Source organism: Oncorhynchus gorbuscha, linkage group LG09 (assembly GCF_021184085.1).
Source record: "Oncorhynchus gorbuscha isolate QuinsamMale2020 ecotype Even-year linkage group LG09, OgorEven_v1.0, whole genome shotgun sequence".
Lineage (NCBI taxonomy): Eukaryota > Metazoa > Chordata > Actinopteri > Salmoniformes > Salmonidae > Oncorhynchus > Oncorhynchus gorbuscha.
Genome location: NC_060181.1, coordinates 32,876,554 through 32,889,791, shown reverse-complemented (window position 1 = coordinate 32,889,791; position 13,238 = coordinate 32,876,554). Strand labels below are relative to the sequence as shown.

At 43.7% G+C, this 13,238-nt stretch overlaps 1 protein-coding gene across 8 annotated transcripts in view; it reads right to left on the bottom strand.

The window, feature by feature from the left end:
• The window catches only part of LOC124043411 (protein Jumonji-like), a 109,390-nt gene that overhangs the window by 54,234 nt on the left and 41,918 nt on the right, over positions 1-13,238 (bottom strand). For all 8 annotated transcript variants that reach the window (XM_046361993.1, XM_046361996.1, XM_046361994.1 and 5 more), the window contains exons 2-3: positions 5,266-5,389; positions 104-224 (exon numbers count right to left, since the gene is read on the bottom strand). In XM_046361993.1, coding sequence (XP_046217949.1) covers positions 104-224; positions 5,266-5,389 — 245 coding nt within the window. The remainder of the gene's footprint in view (positions 1-103; positions 225-5,265; positions 5,390-13,238) is intronic.

Here is a 13,238-nt window from a genome sequence, read left to right as displayed (position 1 = left end):
ACTATAGAGCTCCCCCTCATTCACTACCTTCACTCGGTCTTGGTCAAAGCTGCTGCTGAGCAGAGAGAAGGATCTCTCCAGAGTACATGTTAACACCACTCACCTCTTCTTGGCAGGACCATCCTCAGAGTACTCGCTGCTGCCATCGGTGCTCTGGAACCGCGACCCGTCAGCCTTGTGGCCCTTCTGCCCCAAGCCGTTGAGCTGGCCGCGGGCATGGGAACCTACAGAGACAAGAGGACAGGGGTCAGAGACCATGTCGTGTACTACTACGACGGGTTGACCGGAGAGAAATGGAGTGAACAAAGTAAGAGGGCTGATGTGTGTTTGGAGCCCGTGGGCTGAGCAAAGTGAACAAGTCCAGACTCCGGAGAAAGGAGCAGAGCTTAAAAAGACATTCAAGTCAAATGAATGAGCACATAATTGAGTAGCCAAGGCAGAAAAACTAAGTGAAACCCTCTTTGTAGGTCGTACAAAGTGTCTACTACCTGGTACTGGAATTTCTAGTTGACTCATCACCCTCCTATCACATTTCTTAGGACTGACACCTTAACTGATGTGCCAACCACCAAACCCAAGCCACAACCCTAACCCCAAACAGCAGGTGTCAAAGGAAAATAAATTAGAATGGTAATAATGACATAGTAGCGAATGGTTGAGTTGAGCAGTGGCTTCCTATGAAAACTTGTTTGGCGCTCATGCAGCTGGTAGTTAAAGTCTGTACAGAGTGCAGGTCACTACCTGACAGCAGGAGGCCCGTCGTATACCCTGTCATGGCTGTAAACTGCTCCTAACATGCTCTGGTAGTATGAGTCAGAACATAGAGGTGCTTAGGGAAATAAATGGTTAAGGTTTGGTGTGTGTGTACACACTGTTGAAGTCATAAGTTTACATACACTTAGGTTGGAGTCATTAAAACTAATTTTTCAACCACTCCACAAATGTCTTAACAAACTATAGTTTTGGCAAGTCGGTTAGGACATCTACTTTGTGCATGACAAGTCATTTTTTCCAACAATTGCTTATAGACAGATTATTTCACTTAGAATTCACTGTATCACAATTCCAGCGGGTCAGAAGTTTACATGCACTAAGTTGACTGTGCCTTTAAACAGCTTGGAAAATTCCATAAAATTAGGTCATGGCTTTAGAAGCTTCTGATAGGCTAATTGACATAATTTGTGTCAGTTTGGGGTGTACCTGTGGATGTATTTCAAGGCCTACCTTCAAACTCAGTGCCTCTTTGCTTGACATCATGGGAAAATTAATATAAAATCAACCAAGACCATCAGAATTATTTTTGTAGACCTCCACAAGTCTGGTTCCTCCTTGGGAGCAATTTCCAAACGCCTGAAGGTACCACGTTCATCTGTATAACCAATAGTACGCAAGTATAAAAACCATAACCGGCTCAGGAAGGAGACGCATTCTGTCTCCTAGAGATGAACGTACTGTGGTGCGAAAAGTGCAAATCAATCCCAGAACAACAGCAAAGGACCTTGTGAAGATGCTGGAGGAAACAGGTACAAAAGTATCTATATCCACAGTAAAACGAGTCCAATATCGACATAACCTGAAAGGCTGCTCAGCAAAGAAGAAGCCACTGCTCCAAAACAGTCATTAAAAAAGCCAGACTACGGTTTGCAACTGCACATGGGGACAAAGATTGTACTTTTTGTGGAAATGTCCTCAAGCCTGATGAAACAAAAATAGAACTGTTTGGCCATAATGACCATCGTTATGTTTGGAGGAAAAAGGGGGAGGCTTGCAAGCCAAAGAACACCATCCCCACCGTGAAGCACGGGGGTGGCAGCATCATGTTGTGGGGGTGCTTTGCTGCAGGAGGGACTGGTGCACTTCACAAAATAGATGGCATCATGAGGCAGGGAAATGATGTGGATATATTGAAGCAACATCAAGACATCAGTCAGGAAGTTAAAGCTTGGTCGCAAATGGGTCTTCCAAATGGACAATGGCCCCAAGCATAATTCCAAAGTTATGGCAAAATGCCTTAAGGACAACAAAGTCAAGATATATGATGGCTTTGTGGCCATCACAAAGCCCTGACCTCAATCCCAATAGAACATTTGTGGCAGAACTGAAAAAGCATGTGCAAGCAAGGAGGCCTACAAACCTGACTCGGTTACACCAGCTCTGTCAGGAGGAATGGGCCACAATTCACTCAACTTGAGAAGCTTGTGGAAGGCTACCCGAAACATTTGACCCAAGTTAAACAATTTAAAGCCAATGCTATCAAATACTAATTGAGTGTATGTAAACTTCTGACCCACTGGGAATGTGGTGAAAGAAATAAAAGCGGAAATAAATCCTTCTCTACTATTATTCTGACATTTCAGTCTTAAAATAAAGTGGTGATCCTAACTGACCTAAGAAAGGGTATTTTTACTAGGATTAAATGTCAGGAATTGTGAAAAACGGAGTTTAAATGTATTTGGCTATGGTGTATGTAACTTCCAACTTCAACTGTGCGTATATAATATATCCAGGGTTAGTTAGGTGTTCAGCTGGCAGAGAGACACTAGGCCCCAAAAGTCTTTATATGCACTCATGATTCACTCATTTAGGCCTCCTTGGAGGAACAAAGGGCCACACATGCTAACAAGGACGAGAGCAGTTCCACTCAAGACAGGGAAGGTTGTCACGTCGTTGACCTGCAGGTTGTTGGTGGAACACCTCCCTGAAATGTACCTTCACAAATCATCCTTTCGAAATAATCTAAATTAGAGCTTTGGCTTTGAATGACTTTAAAGAACACTTTCCAGGTATAATGAAGCTTACACAAGACACCAATCTGCGCATCGCTAATCAGTGGTAGTATGTGACTGGGATAATACTCCTACTGAACATAAACAGCCTGGTGAGGGGCCATCTTGCCTCACCTCTGAGTTGTTTTACACATGTCAGTCTCACATCAATGCCATTGTGAGGGGCCGGGCAGTGAGGAAGATAGAGAGGCAGGGATGCAGACTGCGTGTCATGGAGGGAGCTACACCGGGCTGGGGACAAAACTCTTTCCCCTGGTCCCAGTGAGGCCTAGCAGGGAAGGGGGATGTCGGCTGATCCGTAAGGGTCTGTAATCAGATTTATGCGTGCTTAACTAAGCCCATCGCCTTGCCATGTTCCTCCTGCTCTCTGGAGAGGGAAAGCGAGATGGAAGGAATGAGAGATGGCGAGGTGAGGGGGTGCGTACCGTAGCAAACCACAGAGTGTAGCCCATTAGTGGGAGGTGGAGTAATGCAGACAGGAAGCCCAGAGGCAGATATAAAATATTAACAGCCAGGAGAGTGGCATTTACTTCAGATTAATCACCTTTACAAACAGAGTGATTACGACTGAATAATGCGGTTTCTAATGGAGCAAGGTTGGGGTCTGCTAGCTCACTCACTGATTGCTGTGGCCGTCACAACTATGGCTAGTAACAATACATTTTTTTCCCCTCTCAAAGCTTTTATGACACAGTATGATTGGGACCATAGTGTGTATATAAAAATAAACAATGTGTTTGACATTTGGGATTTTAACCCATTTGAATTAATTTCCAACCACTTCTGACAATAGAACGGGATACTGAAAGGGGAATGCTAGGAGACAACACTACAATAGGACAACAAAAGTAGTGTTTTTAAAATGGCTGTCCCAACCACACAGTTCTGACCACAATTTAAACCTGGACCGAAGGAGACAGAGATCCTATTTAGTAACTGTAATGTCTACTGCGAGTACTAAGAGTAAAATCTCTACCCAATAATACCCAATAATAAGTCTATGTGGCCTAGGCTGGTCTAGCAGTCTAAGATACAGTCACTTCTGGCACACGTCTCGTGTTGGCATAGGTTCAAATCTGGCCTACTGCTCTTTGACACCACCTCCATCCGTCGCACTGTCATTCTCAGAAAATATCATAAATATATTGAAAAGATAACAAGTTCATAACAAGTCCAGTGGATGTGGCGTGTGAGAATGACATGCTGCCGATTGGGCAGTCTGTTACTCACTCAGAGAAGGCCAGACCAAGGCACTGTGCCCTCTGCCACTACGCTCTAGCCAAAACTGCCACAGTTCCATCCCCTGAGGTCTCAGTGGCCAGTGCTAAGGGACAGACAGGACAAAGCTGGTGCCAGTGGTGTTATGGGGAAGAGAAGTCACTACCATCCACCAGCTCCAACGCAGACAGTAGTTCCATCAATAGAACTGAGCTACGCCCTCCGAGAACCACAGGGGGAGCGATATGGAGAGGGAGATTGAGGAGGGCAGGGGAGCCGGAAGAAAGCTTCCTGAGCAGCAGTAACCAGAGGCCTATTGATGTAATGATGCCTTCCATCTAGGGAGGAATAACAGGGAGAAAGAGAGAGAGCGAGAGAGAGGAAGGAATGGGACGCAGAAGGGCATCACGTAATTAGTTCAATAATGCAGAGAGAGAAAGAGGAAAAGAGATGGACGCCTGCCAACAAACAGTGAGGTAAAGTGGTCAGGGAGATGGCATGATTGCCGGTTATAGATGGGAGATAGACAGGGGGCAGGGGGTCTGACACGCTTAGGGCCTTGCAGGTTTGGTGCCTTCCCTTTGCTGTTGGACCCATGGGTGTCTGCAGGCAGCTGGCTCCAGAGACCGACAACACTGCAGAAGGAGGAGGGGTTGAGAACACTACCATCACAGTAGTGGATGTTTGACTGATTCTCCAAAATAGAGGACAGTTTCAGCCGGTACAGTGCAGTCTGTGAGCGACAGAGCCTGTAACCTAGATCTAAACTGAGGCTTCCCCTTGCCTGCATAGCACGTTGTGAACCTCCAGAGGACTTTCGCTCCCCCCCAGTCTCTGGACAGTCTGTGACGGCGGAGAATAGGTTCAGAGGCCTGTGTGAAGTTGAATCTACTAGTTTGAAGACAGAGCAGAGTGGATTGAAGCACAGCGAAGGTGTCAAACAAAGCAGATTCAGATAGCACAAACCAGACTTTATCCTGGGTGTACACACACATACACACACTGAGCTCCATGGACTTTATATTGCACCTCCTTAGAAAAAAACCCTGCAGCATCCTCTGTTTCATTGTGTTTACCAAAGCACCTTCACTCTGAAATAACTCCATATTAAACATGTCACTATTCCATCACAACTACCAGATCATTTTCAGCTAGTCCACTGTAAACAACTAAACACAGTAGCCCATCACAGGTCTATGAGCGTCCAGACAAAAGGCTGACTGAGGCAGTGGTGGAGAGAAGAGTCTCCGGAGAAACTCACCATTAGTGTATTTGGTTCCATCTCCAAGCTGCCTTTTCTGAGCAGTCTTGAACTCCTTCAGGGAGAGATAGAGCACCTTCCTCACATCCCTCTCCTCTGACCAGGGGATCCCATCTATGTCATCCTAAAAACACAGGGCAACTGGTTAGCAATAGGATGTTACCATAACACAGCATAGTAGATGACTAGACATTAGCATAACACTTACATTAGCACAAGACCGAAAAGCATTACAAGTACCATCAAATGCACTGTGTTTCTCACAACATAACCAGACACACAGAAGACAGAAAGGTGATTCCTCACGAAACTAGAACAAAACCATGATATTCCGGGTCCTTCAGAAGAAGAATGACATATTTCCTACTCGTTGTTCAACTACTCCACAAATGTCCCGCTAACAAACTATAGTTTAGGCAAGTCGGTTAGGACATCTGCTGTGTGCATGACAAAAGTAATTTTACCATCTATAGATTATTTCACTGTATAACAATTCCAGTGGGTCAGAAGTATACATGCACTAAGTTGACTGTGCCTTTAAACTGCTTGGAAAATGCCAGAAAATTAGGTCATGGCTTTAGAAGCTTCTGATAGGCTAATTGACATCATTTGAGTCAATTGGAGGTGTACCTGTGGCTGTATTTCAAGGCCTACCTTCAAACTCAAGTGCATCTTTGCTTGGGAAAATCAAAGGAAAATCTGCCAAGACCATCAGAATTTTTTTGTAGACCTCCACAAGTCTGGTTCATCCTTGGGAGTAATTTACAAACGCTTGAAGGTACCACGTTTATCTGTACAACCAATAGTACGCAAGTATAAAAACCATGGGACCACGCAGCCGTCATACCGCTCAGGAAGGAGACGCGTTCTGTCTCTTAGAGATTAACGTACTTTGGTGGGAAAAGTGCAAATCAATCCGAGAACAGCAGCAAAGGACCTTGTGATGATGCTGGGGGAAACCGGTACAAAAGTATCTATATCCACAGTAAAACGAGTCCTATATCGACCTAACCTGAAAGGCCACTCAGCAAGGAAGAAGCCACTGCTCCAAAACTGCCATAAAAAAAGCCAGACTACGGTTTGCAACTGCACATGGGGACAAAGTTTGTATGTAAAGATCTTAGGTATGTAAACTTCAACTGTATATTTGTTCATATATACACTGAACAAAAATATAAACGCAAGATGTAAAGTGTTGGTCCCATGTTTCATGAGATGAAATAAAAGATCCCAGAAATGTTCCATATGGGCAAAAAGTGTATTTCTCTAAAATGTTGTGCACAAATGGTTTAAATACCTGTTAGTGAGCATTTCTCCTTTGCCAAAATAATCCATCCACCTGATATGCCACACCTATCAAGAAGCTAATTAACTTCTTGGATATAGGGGGTGCTATTTAAATTTTTGGATGAAAAACGTTCCCGTTTTAAACAAGATATTTTGTCACGAAAAGATGCTCGACTATGCATATAATTGACAGCTTTGGAAATAAAACACTGACATTTCCAAAACTGCAAAGATATTGTCTGTGAGTGCTACAGAACTGATGTTACAGAAAAAACAAGATAAAAATCCAATCAGGAAGTGCCGCATTTTTTAAAATTGCCTCATGCCAATGACTCCTTATATGGCTGTGAAGGAGCTACGAGTCAGCTTACGTTTTCCACGTTTTCCCCAAGGTGTCTGCAGCATTGTGACGTATTTGTAGGCATATCATTGGAAGATTGACCATAGACTACATCTACCAGGTGGTCGCTTGGTGTCTGTCCTCCGTCGCAATTATTGCATAATCTCCAGCTGCAGTATTTTTCCGTTTGCTTCTGATGAGAAGCCAACTGCCACCACTGATAGATTATCGAATAGATATGTGAAAAACACCTTGAGGATTGATTCTAAACAACGTTTGCCATGTTTGTCGATATTATGGAGCTAATTTGGAAAAAAGTTTGGCGTTGTAAGTGACTGCATTTTCCGGTCTTTTTCTTAGCCAAAACGTGATGAACAAAATGGAGCTATTTCGTCTACACAAATTATCTTTTTGGAAAAAATAAACATTTGCTATCTAACTAAGAGTCTCGTCATTGAAAACATCCGAAGTTCTTCAAAGGTAAATGATTTTATTTGAATGCTTTTCTTGTTTTTGTGAAAATGTTGCCTGCTGAATGCTCGGCTTAATGCTATGCTAGGCTATCAATACTCTTACACAAATGCTTGTGTAGCTTTGGTTGAAAAGCATATTTTGAACATCTGAGATGACAGTGTTGTTAACAAAAGGCTAAGCTTGTGTTTGAACATATTTATTTCATTTCATTTGCGATTTTCATGAATAGGAAACGTTGCGTTATGGTAATGAGCTTGAGGCTATGATTACGCTCCCGGATACGGGATTGCTCGACGCTAGAGGTTAAACAGCATGATCATTACACAGTGCTGGGGACAATAGCAGGCCACTCTAAAATGTGCAGTTTTGTCACAACACAATACCACAGATGTCTCAAGTTGAAGGAGCGTACAATTGGCATGCTGACTGCAGGAATGTCCAACAGAGCTGTTGCCAGATTTGAATGTTAATTTATCTACCATAAACCGCCTCCAATGTCATTTTAGAGAATTTGGCAGTACATCCAACTGGCCTCACAACCGCAGGCCACGTGTAACCACACCAGCGTAGGACAACCACATCCGGCTTCTTCACCTGCGAGATTGCTCGAGGTGGATGGGGGTGCGGAGGAGTATTTGTGTCTGTAATAAAGCCCTTTTGTGGGGAATTTTTATTTCTGACTGGCTGAACCTGGCTCCCAAGTGGGTGCCCCCCCCCCCAAGCCCACCAATGGCTGCGCCCCTGCACAGTCTTGTGAAATCCATAGATGTGGGCTTCATGAATTTATTTCAATTGAATGATTTCCTTCTATGAACTGTAACTCAGTAAAAGCCTAATCATTTATTAGTAGGGAGAATATGGCTGCCTAGTATGACTGAGGTTCCAGTAGTTTCCTTCAGCTGACAGACATCTTAAACACGTCACTTCCTTTTCCTACAGGGCCATTTCATCTGACAATAAACCTTCCATCTCAGTACCATTTGTGGATGGACAGTCAATGAAGCCCCGATACTTACAGCAGTACACTGCCAGGAAAGACCGAAGAATGGTATGGTGACATGGACTTCCATTACAGGACACTAACTTTCCAACATGCTTCATTATTAAGGTCTCCATTGTGAGTACAGAAATAACCTGCTTCCTACACAGAGCAGATTTACTGTATAACGCTTATAACCCTGCTTCCCCTCAAAGTACAGTGCTGCATCCCACACACAGTGCAGCTGTACTAGGCTAATGTTTGATGTGTAACACTAATGATGAGGATATTAGATTAAAACGAGAGTTAACAAACACGCTGGATCTCTACTGAAATAGCTGTAGGGCAATTCCATGGTAACGGAATTACTCTCAGATCTCTCACTTGAAAATGTACATCAAACAAAAACCATTGATTTGAAAGTTTAACAACCCATAGAGCTCTATGAACAACTTCCACTTTTACCAAAACACACAGGAAGAACTGTACATAAAGTTTGGTAACAATAACATTGAGGGAGATTTGACTGTAATTATGTTACCAGACTTTGCATCTGCACAGTTTCCAGTAAAATTGAAATCAACTTTTTTTTTTACTGTGTAAATTGTTCAAATTAGTCATTGTGCATAGAGTTGTGTTTTGTTTAACTTTGAAATCAAATGTTTTTTGTTTGGCATACATTACTGTGGAATTGCCCTGTAGTGATCATCAGTAGCGGCTTTCACTGAGATATTGTATGATAATCAAAGTGTTGGTGGAGGTTAGACTGTCGATAGACTGTCTCCTCCTGATGAAATGGAGGAGTGACCGCCATCATTAGCTGAGAGCCCCGAAGAGACGCAACAAATGTTGCAAATGTATTTTTACAACAAAGTCAAATGTCAACGCAAAAAGAACTGCGAAATGAGTCAAAGGTTCACAACCCTCTACGGAAACAACTCAGCACTGTTACATCTTTTAAAATGGGACTTTGTTCTGCGGATCGCCGGTCTTAACAGACATGCAATGCAGCCCTGCCCATCTGCTTAGTACGGGCTAAACCCCTCGGAATCATAACTAGGTCTCAGCTCCTCTCTAAACCCCCAGACCTACTGAGTCATACATCACAACATGTTCATCCGACCAACAACGGTTTGGAAATCCAACATTACTATTGTGCCTTTGCTGTAAGTAAAGCCGGTTCTGTCAAATGGCACAACCGACAGTTTGACTGACGTGGGTAGGCAGAGAGACGAGCAGAGACGCATGAGTGGGTAGTTAGGCAGGCAGGCAGCAGGCCGTCGAGGGGGCTGACTGACTGGCGGAGGGATGCTAGGCCTCTTCAGAGAGGGAGAGTCGGGCTGCTGGCAGAGCAGGGCCGGGGCTCAGATGAGAGCTGTGGCACTGGCACCACCACAGAGACAACACGCAGCACTGAGCTGACACCCCCCGCCCGCTGACACCCTCCCCTCCCGTAGGGAACCCACAGCCTGCTAATGAGCGCTGGGGCCTCTGTCTACTGGAGCAGCCCGGCTGGCACACAGCACGCTCCGCAACACACACACACACACACACACACGTTTTAGGGGCCCCAAAGGGACCCAGTACACACTGCCTTTCATACCACAGTGCTCCACCTTGGCAAACACAGCGAACAGAAAGACACACGGAGGCTCCTCTAAACGACATCAAGAGCTTCTACTCCTTTAACATTCCCACTGAGACGAGCCAGGATGGGAAAGGTGGGTAGTCCCAGACAGAGACTAAAGGTGGGTAGTCCCAGACAGAGACTAAAGGTGGGTAGTCCCAGACAGAGACTAAAGGTGGGTAGTCCCAGACAGAGACTAAAGGTGGGTAGTCCCAGACAGAGACTAAAGGTGGGTAGTCCCAGACAGAGACTAAAGGTGGGTAGTCCCAGACAGACGTCTGTCACAGCAGACGGAGCCACTCTACATCAGACGACACGCTGGCTCCCTCATCACACTGTAAACACGCGCCAGTAGAGACTGCTAATAGACGCCAAAAAGAAACTCCAACTTCAACTTGTTAACCCTTTAGCGTCTGGAACATCCCCAATAGGCTTCAGGAAGAAACGTAGTCTACACCTGACTGTTCGGAGGCTGCTGTTTACACTAGAAGCACTGCGGTATGGTTATTTCTTCAGGGTTAGTACCAGGGTCTAAAGCAGGGACATCTGCAGCCGTCTTATAGGGGAACTTCACATTCATCATTTCCAGCACCACCCCAACATGTGAAAATGATGTGTTTCTAATGTCATCATCGGTGTGCATTGTGTGATTTTGACCAATTGCTTGTCGTCATTGAAAAACACTACCATTTTTACTACAACAAAAAAAACACAATTTTCACATACAGGGGCTTCAGAAAGTATTCATACCCCTTGACTTCTACCACATTTTATTGTGTTAGACTGAATTCAAAATGTATTAAATATATTTTCTCAATCATACAACACCACATGACAGTGAAACCAATGTTTTTAGAAATATTTGCCAATTTAAATATTTAGTTTACAAAATAATTGAATCATCTGTAGGGAGCGCCTTTGGCAGCAATGAATTACACTGAGTCTTTCTGGGTAAGTCTCAAAGCTCTCCACACCTGGATTGTTTTTAGTGTTTTAAGCTGTCAAATTGGTTGTTGATCATTGCTAGACAAACATTCAGGTCTTGCCATAGATTTTAAAGTAGATTTAAATCAAAACTGTAACTCAGCCACAATATTCCATATTTTCGTTAAGCACCTCCAATGTAGAGTTGGCCTCGTTGTTATTGTCCTTCTGAAAGGTGAATATTTTTTATTTATTTCAAATTTTTTTTTTTTTTTACAGGCTTCCTTATTTTCCCCACCTACGCTGTCAATTGGGTTGGTATTGTGAAGCAACTACAATATTCTTGATTCATCCTCAGTTCTCTCCTATCACAGCCTTTAAACTAACTGTTTTAAAAGTCACCATTTACATCTCCAGAAACTGAGTTAGGAAGGACACCTGTATCTTTGTAGTGACAGGGTACATTGACACACCATCCAAAGTGTAAGTAATAACTTCACCTTGCTCAAAGGGATATTGACAGTCTGCTTTAAAAAAAAAAATATCCATCTACCACTGTGTTTCCTCCGACACATTGGTGCGGCTGGCTTCCGGGTTGGATGCGCGGCTTGGTTGGGTTGTGTTTCAGAGGACGCATGGCTCTCGACCTTCGTCTGTCCCGAGCCCGTACGGGAGTTGTAGCGATGAGACAAGATAGTAACTACTAACAATTGGATACCACGAAAAGGGGGGTAAACATTTTAATTTTAAACCTCCTTGGTCTTTGTGGTGGAAATTCAGTGCTCGAATGAGGGACATTACAGATAATTGCATGTGTGGGGTACAGAGATGAGGTAGTCATTCAAAACTCATATCAAACACTATTATTGCACACAGAGTTAGTCTGTGCAACTTATGTGACTGTTAAGACATATTTTAGGCTTGCCATAAAACAAAGGGGTTGAATTCTTCAACTCGACAAACTAATAAATTAAAAACTGTAACGCCTTAACATTTCGATAGACATAAATCCACTTTGACATTATGGGGTAGAGTGCATAGGCCAGTGACCCCAACTAAATCTAAAGTGGAATTCATTTTTAATTCAGGCCGTAACACAAGACGTGGAAGAAGTAGTGGTGCGAATACTTTCTGAAGGTGCCATGTTGACGACGTCGGGGTGGCGCTGGAGATGGATAAGAACCTTTTTGAAATGTCCCTTTAAGAGCAACGTGCGTAGTAACGGGGTGGAGGTTCCTGTGGATCTTATAGAGCAGCCCGTGGCATCACGCCACCGCGTTGTAAACCCCCAACACTTCCCCTCTAAAGCCATCTGATCCATTAAGACCTGGACTAATAGAATAACCTGCACAGAGACAACAACAGTTTCATCTGTCCACTGACATTGCATGATGGATGGGATAAAGCTTGAATCTAGTTGTAGAAATAAAGATCAAGAGCTTGGGACTAAGGTTTTTACCTGCAAAAAGATGATTGAGATAATTGGCTTTAAAAGTTCAAAACACGCATGATTTTTAATAAATAAATAAAAAATCTAGTCTTCTCTTGAATTGGGGTATTTAGTGTACTATATAGGTAGAGGACATTGAACGAAACAAGCCTATGTAAATAACTCAATTTTGACAAAAATGTAGATAGAAAGAACAATAGTCCCAATCTCTTGAGATGTCTGTAGTACTGATGTGAGACGCATGACAAAAGAGAAATGGTCTTGTGAGGAGAACAATAATAGAAACAAGGTCATTGCAATGAAGAATAAAATAGGACTTGTTCTTCTAACCTACTGTGTACTGTAAGAGGATTGGCTGAGCTGTTTGGTGCTGAGAGAAAGAGGAATTAAGTCTATCTAACCAAGCAGTAAGTTCACACACCCTAATTTCACAGTGAAGAAAAAAAGAACACACACACACACACACACACACACACACACACACACACACGAGGGGTTGTCCCACTTTCAAAACAAAAGGAACACGCGTGCATTGGTTCACATAGCAGACTAATAATAGCCTGCTGATGATGGTCTGGATCTCATCAACCAGAGAATGTGGGCCAGGAGCCAACTGAGATCAGGCTGAAATGTGTTAGTACTGTATAACCCCCCTCCCTCAAGACTCCACACGTGTCCCAGATGCATAGCTCAGTCAGTGCTGGTGTATCTGCAACAGGAGGGATTTTCACACAGACTTACGCAGCACAATACATTTCACAGCCCCCCCCCCCCCCCCCGCTTAGCTTACATATACACGTGACAAGCTGCAAATTAATTGGAGAGGTTCCAAGGCCAACAGGATTTCACCAAGTCACCTGTCACAAAGGAGTGTTCTGGAACACAGTATAAG